The sequence below is a fragment of the Erpetoichthys calabaricus genome, chromosome 7 (assembly GCF_900747795.2).
Source record: "Erpetoichthys calabaricus chromosome 7, fErpCal1.3, whole genome shotgun sequence".
In the NCBI taxonomy this organism is placed as follows: Eukaryota; Metazoa; Chordata; class Cladistia; order Polypteriformes; family Polypteridae; genus Erpetoichthys; species Erpetoichthys calabaricus.
The window spans coordinates 40551506-40564210 of NC_041400.2; the positions used below are offsets into that span (position 1 = coordinate 40551506).

The following is a 12705-nucleotide window of genomic DNA, read 5'->3' on the forward strand; positions in this document are numbered from 1 at the left end:
CGCGAGTTTTGAAAGACCGAGAGAGGAATTTTAGTTTGGAATGAACAAAGTATATCAAGTACAAGTATCTGCTTGATAACAACCGCATAGGGGTAAAGGCACTGAATTTAAAACACTCCTTGACAATGTTCAATGTCTACATGTGTCCCATACTAAAAGGCCAATTTAATACAAACTATTTGGACATATAAAATAAAGCAAACTCTAAAAAATTAATTAATAGCTAAGGAATGTGGCTAGCCATTACAAGCAATAACTTTAAAGGAAGTACTGTTTATAAAATATCAACATGGAAAATTCACACTTAATATGTTAGTCATGCTCTTCACTGATTTTTTTTTTTTTGTTGCTTCCTTTCCCTCACCACAGCTTTACACTGACAAGGCACCGGTTTCAGCTACCTTCTTTAACATTTGACTATATGCTACATTTCATTCCATACTGAAATTTGCAAATCAAGTTAAAAACACTATGAATAAGAACATGCACTTCATCTTTGGTCTACCAGTATTGTGATGCCGGCATTTACAAACAAGGCATATTCAAAAATCTAAAAAGAGCATGAAGAAAAATAATGCTTCAGGTTCAGACCTTGTCATTTGCATGACAACACAAGTTGAAGCCAACCTGTAACACTGATGTCTAAATAGCCTGAAGTGTACAAGTCAGCACAGATCCCATATACCGAGCTGGAAGTAAGAATGCTGAGCAATTTTCTAATTGGGCAGGATTCTCTAGAAGAATGTTAAATTCAAAGCAGAAACAAAGTTTAGACTGGGTTCTAGTAATAGTGAACAAGTGGCAATACATACGTAAGTTTTTTTCACTCTAAAAGAGAAACTGTACTAAATAGGCTGTGAAGATGGATAGAACAATATAAATAAAAATGTTTAATGAAATCCAGAGATATGTCTTTGATTAAAAACTAAAACACTAAAAACTAACCTCAGGAATACAATAGGCCAAATGTTTCAAAACTATAAATAGGACAGCTTTTGCTAGATGGTTGTTCCTTATAGTTCTATAGGCTTTCAGTTTTACTGACTTGCCTGACACACAGTGCATCCGTAAAGTATTAACAGCGCATCACTTTTTCCACATTTTGTTATGTTACAGCCTTATTCCAAAATTGATTAAATTCATTTTTTTCCTCCGAATTCTACACACAACACCCCATAATGATAACATGAAAAAAGTTTACTTGAGGTTTTTGCAAATTTATTAAAAATAAAAAAACTGAGAAATCCCATGTACATAAGTATTCACAGCCTTTGCTCAATACTTTGTCGATGCACCTTTGGCAGCAATTACAGCCTCAAGTCTTTTTGAATATGATGCCAAAAGCTTGGCACACCTATCCTTGGCCAGTTTCGCCCATTCCTCTTTGCAGCACCTCTGAAGCTCCATCAGGTTGGATGGGAAGCGTCGGTGCACAGCCATTTTAAGATCTCTCCAGAGATGTTCAATCAGATTCAAGTCTGGGCTCTGGCTGGGCCACTCAAGGACATTCACAGAGTTGTCCTGAAGCCACTCCTTTGATATCTTGGCTGTGTGCTTAGGGTTGTTGTCCTGCTGAAAGATAAACCATCGCCCCAGTCGGAGGTCAAGAGCGCTCTGAAGCAGGTTTTCATCCAGGATGTCTCTGTACATTGCTGCAGTCATCTTCCCCTTTATCCTGACTAGTCTCCCAGTCCCTGACACTGAAAAACATCCCCACAGCATGATGCTCCAACCACCATGCTTCACTGTAGGGATGGTATTGGCCTGGTGATGAGCGGTGCCTGGTTTCCTCAAAACGTGACGCCTGGCATTCACACCAATGAGTCCAATCTTTGTCTCATCAGACCAGAGAATTTTCTCTCTCATGGTCTGAGAGTCCTTCAGGTGCCTTTTGGAAAACTTCAGGCGGGCTGCCATGTGCCTTTTACTAAGGAGTGGCTTCCGTCTGGCCACTCTACCATACAGGCCTAATTGGTGGATTGCTGCAGAGATGGTTGTCCTTCTGGAAGGTTCTCCTCTCTCCACAGACGACCTCTGGAGCTCTGCCAGAGTGCCCATCGGGTTCTTGGTCACCTCCCTGACTAAGGCCCTTCTCCCCCGATCACTCAGTTTAGATGGCCGGCCAGCTCTAGGAAGAGTCCTGGTGGTTTCGAACTTCTTCCACTTACGGATGATGGAGGCCACTGTGCTCATTGGGACCTTCAAAGCAGCAGAAATTTTTCTGTAACCTTCCCCAGATTTGTGCCTCGAGATAATCCTGCCTCGGAGGTCTACAGACAATTCCTTTGACTTCATGCTTGGTTTGTGCTCCGACATGAACTGTCAACTGTGGGACCTTATATAGACAGGTGTGTGCCTTTCCAAATCATGTCCAATCAACTGAATTTACCACAGGTGGACTCCAATTAAGCTGCAGAAACATCTCAAGGATGATCAGGGGAAACAGGATGCACCTGAGCTCAATTTTGAGCTTCATGGCAAAGGCTGTGAATACTTATGTACATGTACTTTCTCAATTTTTTTATTTTTAATAAATTTGCAAAAACCTCAAGTAAACTTTTTTCACGTTGTCATTATGGGGTGTTGTGTGTAGAATTCTGAGGAAAAAAATGAATTTAATCCATTTTGGAATAAGGCTGTAACATAACAAAATGTGGAAAACGTGATGCGCTGTGAATACTTTCCGGATGCACTGTAATTCATATAGCAACAATATGCCATAAGGCTTTGAAAGAAGAATGATCAGTGTTCGAGGGGGTACTTTTATACAGTTTCTTATCCCATATATTACTTCTCCCCTTCATAGCATACCCATATCAGAGACTCCACGGCTTTAAATTATGCTGCTCACTGTATGAAATAATTTCTGGTTTTATCTTTCTACCTATATGATATACCCACTATAGCATTTTCTGTCACATTTCTGTACAGATACAAGAAAAAACACAGTAATCATTTTGAATGTCACTGGAGCTTGTTGGTTTTTTTTTCCTCTTTATTACGTTGAGGATTCAAAACCAAAGTGGACCAAACAGTTGTCACAATTGTAAAACTCTCACATTTTAAACATAAATTACATTGTAAAGACACTATATAATCAAATCATATTATGTGAAATCACCTAGTTTTAAATTCTGCTCCATACTTGTAATATTTTTACTTTTATACTGTATTGAGGTTTACTTGTATCCCAGCCACAGGGGATGCACAAACCAGTGTGTTTCTTCATGCCGGTCCCAAGCCCGGATAAATGGGGAGGGTTACGTCAGGAAGGGCAACTAGTGTAAAATTTTGCCATATCAATATGCAGACAACAATACAAATTTCCATACCGGATTGGTCGAGCCCCGGCTTAACAACGACCACCACCAGTACTGTTAGTCAACAGGGTGCTGGTGGGAATTGGGCTACTGTTAGCTGAAGAAGGAGAAAAATAGGGGGGAGATATGTCCAGAGGCAGGAGGAGAGGAGGAAGGTAAAGAGAGTGGAACTGAGGGTAGGAACTTTGAATGTTGGCAGTATGACTGGTAAGTGGAGAGAGTTAGCCGATATGATAGAGAGAAGGAAGGTTGATATACAGTGATCCCTCGCTATATCACTCTTCGACTTCCGCGGCTTCACTCTATCGCGATTTTTTTCACATACATGCTTGCGTCACTACCCATGCTCTTTCTGAGAACTTTTATCTAAGCCCCATGATGGCTCCTAAACGTGCTGCTTTTTCTAAGCCTTCTGACAATGAAACTAAGCGCCGGAGGAAGATGCTTACCATCCAGGAGAAGGTGAAACTCTTAGATATGATCAAAGATGGCAATACCCTACAAAAGCCTCCTCACGCATATGAAAAGACAGCGCCAGCAACTGCCTATCAAGATGTTCTTCAGCCGCGCACCCAGACACCCATTGCCTACTCCTAGTACTCCTTCAGCGGAAGAAGACAACGACGCACCTGCTGAAGATACTGCACCACCTGATGACTCTCCTACTGAGGTCGAGCCTTCATAGGTTAGTGGGTGTGTGTAGTAAGAACTGTGTGCGTATGTAATTAAATGTACAGTACAATAATAACAATATATTTGTAACATCGAATATGTCTTATTTTCTCTTATTTTGTCTAATACATTGGGTAATACGAGTGTAATGGTGACTAAAGGGTGTTATTTCATGTCTAGAGGGCTCTAATAATGTTAAAAAATGTATTTAGCAGGTCGTAAACAGGTTTTCTATACTCTGTGAAAATATTCGATTTATAAATAAAGAATCCTACTTCGCGAAAATTCATTTATCATGGTTGAGTCTGGAACGGATTAACCGTGATAAACGAGGGTTCACTGTATTGTGCATGCAAGAGACTAAATGGAAGGGGAGTAAGGCCAGGTGGGTTGGAGGTGGATTCAAATTGTTCTATCATGGTGTGGATTGGAGGAGAAATGGAGTAGGGGTTATTCTGAAGAAACAGTATGTCAAGAGGTTTACTTGTGCTCTGTGTATTGTATTGACCCCCTTCTTTGACACCCACTGCACGCCCAACCTACCTGGAAAGGGGTTCTCTCTTGGAACTGCCTTTCCCAAGGTTTCTTCCATTTGTTCCATACAAGGGTTTTTTTGGTAAGTTTTTCCTTGTCTTCTTAGAGAGTCAAGGCTGGGGGGCTGTCAAGAGGCAGGGCCTGTTAAAGCCCATTGCAACACTTCTTGTGTGATTTTGGGCTATACAAAAAATAAATTGTATTGTATACAACTTCTGCTTCCTGAAAGCACTTTCAGCCTGAATACTAACTTAACTGCATGTGTCCATTGATAGCCAGTACCACACTTGCCAAGTCCAGAAGATGTCTCATCACCAAAATCAATCCCTTTAGGTTGTTACCCGTTTGTACACCCATTAATTTAAAAGCAGATGTTTGTGCTATTTCATTTCAACAAAAAATCTGTTCCCTAAAAGGAGTTAATCGTTTTCGGCATAACTGATGACACGGTGCCTGTTGAGTCTGGAAACACTCGGCCCTGAACTGCACGCCAGTGAATCTCCTCGAGGTCCGGTATGACAACATTCCTATGGCTGAACAAATCACGCAGACTCCTAAAATTGCACACCGGACTGTTTCGTGAAATTGGATGACGAGATCCCTCAGGCTTGGGTGTTGGTTTTCTTACTTGTGTATTCGCTTTTACGGCTTGTTTTAATTTACATTGTTGGATCCTGTTTGCATGCCCATCCAGGCTCTGGATGTCATTGCCGCCCAAGTCATACACCACTAGATTTAACCGCTGCGGGGCTGTCAAAGGACTTTTAACACGTCAAGGGCGGGGTGCATAGTTAGAAGGACAAGTATCCAAATGGCGTGCTGCCCAGGTGCAAGCACGTGCAGTGTGTTAAGTAAATCTACGACGCCGACTTGCTCGCTTTAAAATGATATTCAAGTGTCCACAGTTCCCAGATGTACCCGGCCTCGGCATATGTATAATACACACTCGAGCCTCAGATAAACAATAAAAACATGTTTCAATTAAAGTAAAGTAAAGCCCCACCTCGCTCTACTCCACGCTAATCCCAATGTTTGCAGTTTAACCAAAAAAACGCACGTGTATCCCAGCCCAACAAAAGCCGACCGGACCCCAAACAAGCAACCGGGTGTTTTATCGTGACATGCCGCTTATATTTCATTAATAAAACCAAAAACATAATTTATCTTTTTCACAGTGTAATATATTTTTTCATGTACATTTCAAGCCAGCCATCTGACACAACGTCTTATCAAACAGAAAATATTCTACTTACATAGATGTGGTTTTGCGTAAATCTGGTGCTAAGAGCTTCCAGCAAACGTTTCTCATCCAGCTCGCTGAGAGTCGCCAAGTCCTCTCGAGTCTCCTCAGCCATTGCCGGTCAGATAAACGGATGCTAAGAAAGTCTAAGACCGCTTGTCGATAGGTGTCAATCCAGCCAAAAATTCAATCCCTAACACAAAACATTTACTGTCTTCTCGGCAGTTAGTGACATTCACTAGACGTCTTCTTCCTGCCCGTCTGCCAGTCAGTTTTGGGGGGCTTATTACTTAGAGCTGCGTCGAGCAGGAAGCTTGTAATATTCAAAACGAGTCTGTAAAATGCCTTTTAAAAACTGTCAAAACGGAACACATTGAGTAACTGTGCTGTTCTGATGAAATTTAACCAGTACGCATCCCAGCATGTAAACTGCAGCACACAGAGAAGAACATGAGACTTAGTTGCAATCGTTTTTTAAAAAGCCAATAGACGCCTCCCCCACATTTTCCAAGCTATATAAGATATTATTGAATTATTTAAGGTGGATCGTTGAGTTATGGTGGTCTAAATGTTTGTCTTTGAAATAAATACAGAAATACTCTATTCGTTAATCTTACAAACACATCAGTGTAATATTTATTTAAGTTCATTGTAAATTATTGCCTTCAATTTACATTCGTATATTTAGCAGCTTTCCCCTGAAACATTTCCACCTTAAGTGTGATAAGACCCGCTATTAGGATGGATAAGGCTTCGGTTTGCTCTTGGATATATTTTCAAAGTAACGAAAATATGGCACTGCTATCGGGTTTATGCAGTTATTTCATTTTTATTATTATTTGCCAAATATATTGTAATATTCATTCCTTTCATTTGTTAACTCTCTAATGTCAGTTCTCCGTACTGCTAGCCTGAGGATCAAGCCTCGAACAAACCTCGGACGGGGCGCCACACAACCGCAGTTATAATTTACTGTCGTCAGTTAAATAAATTCTCATCCATCCATCCATCCATCCATCGTCTCCCGCTTATCCGAGGTCGGGTCGCGGGGGCAGCAGCTTGAGCAGAGATGCCCAGACTTCCCTCTCCCCGGCCACTTCTTCTAGCTCTTCCGGGAGAATCCCAAGGCGTTCCCAGGCCAGTCGAGAGACATAGTCCCTCCAGCGTGTCCTGGGTCTTCCCCGGGGCCTCCTCCCGGTTGGACGTGCCTGGAACACCTCACCAGGGAGGCGTCCAGGAGGCATCCTGATCAGATGCCCGAGCCACCTCATCTGACTCCTCTCGATGCGGAGGAGCAGCGGCTCTACTCTGAGCCCCTCCCGGATGACTGAGCTTCTCACCCTATCTTTAAGGGAAAGCCCAGACACCCTGCGGAGGAAACTCATTTCAGCCGCTTGTATTCGCGATCTCGTTCTTTCGGTCACTACCCATAGCTCATGACCATAGGTGAGGGTAGGAACATAGATCGACTGGTAAATTGAGAGCTTCGCCTTGCGGCTCAGCTCCTTTTTCACCACGACAGACCGATGCAACGCCCGCATTACTGCGGATGCCGCACCGATCCGCCTGTCGATCTCACGCTCCATTCTTCCCTCACTCGTGAACAAGACCCCGAGATACTTGAACTCCTCCACTTGGGGCAGGATCTCGCTACCAACCCTGAGAGGGCACTCCACCCTTTTCCGGTTGAGGACCATGGTCTCGGATTTGGAGGTGCTGATTCTCATCCCAGCCGCTTCACACTCGGCTGCGAACCGATCCAGAGAGAGCTGAAGATCACGGCCTGATGAAGCAAACAGGACAACATCATCTGCAAAAAGCAGTGACCCAATCCTGAGCCCACCAAACCGGACCCCCTCAACACCCTGGCTGCGCCTAGAAATTCTGTCCATAAAAGTTATGAACAGAATCGGTGACAAAGGGCAGCCCTGGCGGAGTCCAACTCTCACTGGAAACGGGTTCGACTTACTGCTGGCAATGCGGACCAAGCTCTGGCACTGATCGTACAGGGACGAATAAATAAATAAATAAATAATAAGTAAATAAATTCTCGCCTTTTAAAAATAAAATGAAGTGGCCTGGAATCCATGATTATGTATTCTGCTTATCATTGTTCGTTAGTAATGCTATTTAGGCGTGGAATAAATAGTCTTGGGGGGTAATTAATAACAGTCATGCAGTGTGTGTAATGTATAATTGAATTATACTAAAGAGAACTCCAGTTTTAATCAAAACGGTTAATTTCTTTATTTTTTACATAAGATCTCAAATAAATAGAAAATTACTTCATATTTTAGCAAAGAGTAGATGAAGGATTTAATAGAGACAATGTGAGGATTTCTATTTGTTGTTCTTTCAATTGTAGTCAAGGTGAAGTGTCATTGTGAGTAATGCAAACCATTGACACTCCATGTCACCTTAATACATAGTCCACACAGGTCCCAGGCAGGCATTCCAACATAAAGAGCAATTAACAGAGGTGGAAAGCAAACTCTTGTATAGTATTGATTGCTATGACTCATTATATTTCATAAGTGAAAGACGGGACACAAAGGAGCAAAGGTCTCTTTTAATTTGGTTAGGGTGTATTCATGAGCAATATCTGAAGTTACGCAACACCCTGATAAGATAGCCCACTCTGCACCCCCCTACGAGTCTGTTCACATGTGATGCAGTGTCTCCTGTTCCCTTAGATTACTTCAGGGACTCACTCCAGTTTCCTCACACATCCCAAAGATGTGCCGGTTGATTGACAGGTGACTCTAAAGTGGCACTGAAAAGGGTGAGTGTGTTTGTGCTCTTGAAAAGACTGGTATGGAGTTAATCCTCATCTTGTGCCTGATGCTGCAGTGACAGACTTTGGCTAGCTACACTACATACACTCTTAAAAACCAATAGTTCTGTAATTGCACTTTATGGTCAGCCAGCCAGTCAGTTTCCAACCCGCTATATCCTAACACAAAGGTCACGGGGGTCTGCTGGAGCTCTACAGGTATATGGGGTGTATGATTTGTCTTAGAGCCACTATGGCAAACCAAAGAACCATTTAGTTACAGGAAGAGTTCTTTTCATATGAAGTTGATTCTTTACGCTTTGAAAACTTCCCATTAAGAAAAAAACTCCCATTTTTAATGTATTGTAGGCTACCTATTAGGACACTAACAGATTAAGAAAACCTGGACTTGGTCTATGTTATTGTATGCATCAAGAGTCCTCAGGACCGATTGGTATCTCACAGATCTGTTCAGGATTATTTATGGAGCCTGTTACGGATCTAAATAAATAAAGGTTCTGTCTATAACCTTCACACTGATAGGTCTTTTGGGAACCAAAAATGGTTCCCCTATGGCATTGCCCTGTAGAACCACTCCGGCACCTTTATTTTTAAGAGTGTACAGGAATAATCCAGGAAGTGGACTAATGTCTAATGTAATTATACTACTATAAAAAAGGGGCTAAGGTCCTTACCAAGTCTTACTCCTTTCAATCCTTAATTTATTCATTCATTCAATTTCAGAACTTTGTTAGTATTGCGGTATAGGGTTACTCTGAGCCAGAGCAGTCAGCATAAGGCAAAAACCAGCACCATGCAGGACCCCATTTGACCACAGGGCACAGATCAGGAAGCAACAGTTAGAGCTGTCAGTAAGTCCATAAGTTGGGATGTGTAAGGAAACCAAAGTGAACCAGTAAAAACAACATATACACAAAAAGAACATACAAACTCTGCACATAAGGCAGCCCAAACAGGAGCCAAAGTGTTGTGAGGTGGAAATGCTACCAGCAGCAAATAGAGATGTCATTGATTATAACAAGTGAGAATAACTAAGGCTATCAAGTATTAGTGATAAATAAGACAAATGTGGTCATAATGAATGAAAACGGTATGCAGCACTGCAAATTTCCTAAAGTCTTGGCTAGTGTAACACCAGAAAATATATTTATTGTTCAAGGCCTACACTCTTAGAATGGTTCTTTAATGGCACTTTATAGTTCTTTACTAGGTTGTGTGGTTCCTTGTAGAACTTTTAGCTTGACAAGGCACTATTACATTCTGGGAAGAGTTCTTTGCATATGAAGTTAGTTTTTTGTGCTTTGAAAACCTTCCTAATATGTAGAAAAAAATTAACTCTTTAAAATACGGCTACATAGCTGGTCACGAAAAGATTAAGAAAACTTGGACTTAGCCTGTGGTATTGAATGTAGCAAACGTCCTTTTAAAACCAGGATCTATTGGAATTTCATAAATCTGTTACCATTTGTTCATGGATATTTACTGTATGAAGGCTGTTATGGATCTAAATAAAGGAAGTTTTTTTCTGGAATCTTAATGTGGACAGTTCTTTCGGGAACCAAAAATAGTTCACCTATGGCTTTGCTCTAAAGAACCACGCTGACACCTTTATTTTTTAAGAGTGTTGAATTAATCTTTCTCAAAGCAAGTCACAAAATTGTAATTGCACATACTCTGAAAGGAAAAAAATAAGGGACAAAAATGGCCACTTTCCCTGCAATACTGATTTAAAATATACAAAGCTGCCCTTTTATTGAGTTATAGTTAACTAGATATTTTAGCATTAGTGAGCTCTATTTAATGGTAATAATGGTATGTGAATTATAAGTTTATTTATGTGGCTATACTTTGGTGCAAATCACTAAAGCTACACAACAGTTCCAACTCTTGTTCCAATTAACTATTTGAACATAATTGCAGCAAAAATTTAAATCTGAAATTGAGTTAAGTTCTGCTGTTCTTTGCATCTATGATCATTTTTATTTTCTTTCCACGTTTCCTTTCGTGGGCTGTGGTAGCAACACACTGAACTTTGCTGACCTGGCCTTCCTATCTTCAGCAACTTTCTCCAGTCCCAAAGACACACGTTTATTATCCTATTAGCACTGTGGCAGGTGGCCGGGTGCGGCCCTCAATCAGCCGCCTATATAAGGAGCCGCCGCCCTACAATCAAGGCTGGAGTCGGGTGAGGAGGTGGACGAGGTCAGAGGAGGCGGCAAGCAGAGGCCCTGAATATTGTGTGTGTAGTGAAGAGATGGCTTGGAGAAAAGCCAGGACTTTGGGAGTCGGTGGGGATTTGTGGGGTGCACTTAAGACATTGTAAATAGATAGATAGATAGATAGATAGATAGATAGATAGATAGTACAAAATAATAGTAGTACTGGGTAAATAAACGTGTGGTGATGGCTTGCAATGTGTCTGCCTGTCTGTGTCCGGGCTGTTCCCTTCTACACACACAACACAATAAACACAGTGCACCAACCAGCCACCATGCTCAGTCCTGCCCTTTTCTTCTTCTTTCTCTTCCCCCACCTCCACTCCTCCCAGCACGGCTCCCCGAGTGGAGTGAGGCGGCCTCCTTTATACTGCACCTGGAAGTGCTCAAGGTGTTTCCTAATTAACATCTGGCAGCGCTTCCAGGTGTGGTGGAAGTGCTGCTTGCGAGTTCAGCTCCTCTTGTGGCAGCACTTCCAGGTGTGGCGGAAGTGCTGTATACCAAGGCTCCGGAACTGTTCAGGCACCCCCTGGTGGTGGCCACATACTCCCACAGGGTTGTGCTTCCCAGCTCTGTATCCGTGGCCCTGATGCTATCCAGGGTTGCTGCCCTCTCGTGCCCCAGGGAAGATATTGACTCTCTCATGGTCCTTCCCTTCCCCAGGCGTCCCAGTGGGGCAAGGTCCCTGGTCGTCTGCCACAATACTCAGATGCTACTGAGACACCAGAGAGATGTAATCTGTAGTGTATTCTGGGTCTTTTCCAAAAAGGCTATACCTTCTACACCTCTGCAGGAGACACCCTTGGAGGTTTCATACTACATGCCCAAAGTACCTCCACTTAATCTGGAGAAGCAGCAGTTCTACTCCAAGGTGCTCCCAATATTGCAGCTAGTCATATCATCTTGGAAAATGAGCCCAGAAACCCTGCAAAGGAACCCAGTTTCAGCCACTTGCACTATTCAATTGCATTCCTTCAGTTAGTACATAGACATCATGACCAAAGTGAGAATAACTGGCTGGCATATCAACAGTTTTATCACGTACTAGGATTATGATCTTGGTGTGGTGGTGGTGGTGGTGACGATGATAATTGTGGGACTCCTCACAGCTTGAGGAGTATGTGTGCAAATCCTCACCCAGTAACTGTTTATGTGGACTTTTCTCCCAGCATCTATATGTGTGTTTCTCCAGATACTCCGGTTTCCTCTCCCATGCTGATGGTCTTCAGGTTAGACAGACATATGATACAAAACAGGCCATGTATTTTAAGAATGAGGGTAAAATGTTGGACTGTGTTTCCTGTAAAAGAAGGCTGTCTCATTTAGTACTGACCTGTGTTTGAAGCCTAATGCTACCAGGAATGATTTTGGTTCCTCATGAACTTAGAATTGGACAAATGGGCTCAATAAAAACAGTGTACTATATGTCCTGAAAATGCAGAGAACTTGATATTGTAATACAATTTCAGAGACAAAATGAATATATTAATATAGGTTTTGTCAATAGGTGTGGGTCAAACATTGTGGTTATATTGTGTACTCATGATTTTCTAATGCACTTGCTGGAGCCTAACCCAGCAAGCATACTGCACAATTCAAGAACAAACTTTTTAAAAAACTATGCACAGATAGTAATTTCCTCATTGCTATAACTGAAGTAGTGTTTTGCCATTAAAATGCCATATTGAATGCCATGATAGCACATTGTGATGTTTTTCTTTCTTCCTTCAAAGATGGCCAAATTGTTATATCACAGCAACACCTGCTTCCAACCTCCCCACCATGCCTTTCTTGAATATTCTCATTTAAGTTTGCACAAATTGATGGGCAGACTATTATCTGCTAAATAAGAGTGGTGTTTCAAGTTTCAAATGACACCACATCCTCTTTCAATATGTTCCACTTTCTGTGTTTCAGAATTATTATTAT

At 41.9% G+C, this 12705-nt stretch overlaps 1 protein-coding gene across 2 annotated transcripts in view; it reads right to left on the bottom strand.

Moving 5' to 3' along the window:
• The window catches only part of LOC114654330 (myosin-IIIb), a 174038-nt gene extending 167792 nt beyond the window's left edge, over positions 1 to 6246 (bottom strand). The window contains exon 1 of one of the 2 annotated variants that reach the window (XM_028804811.2): positions 5780 to 6246. In XM_028804811.2, the coding sequence (XP_028660644.1) occupies positions 5780 to 5881 (102 nt within the window). In that variant the 5' untranslated portion in view covers positions 5882 to 6246. The remainder of the gene's footprint in view (positions 1 to 5779) is intronic. The other variant, XM_051929489.1, reaches the window with a different exon arrangement.
• Positions 6247 to 12705: the final 6459 nt, after the last annotated feature.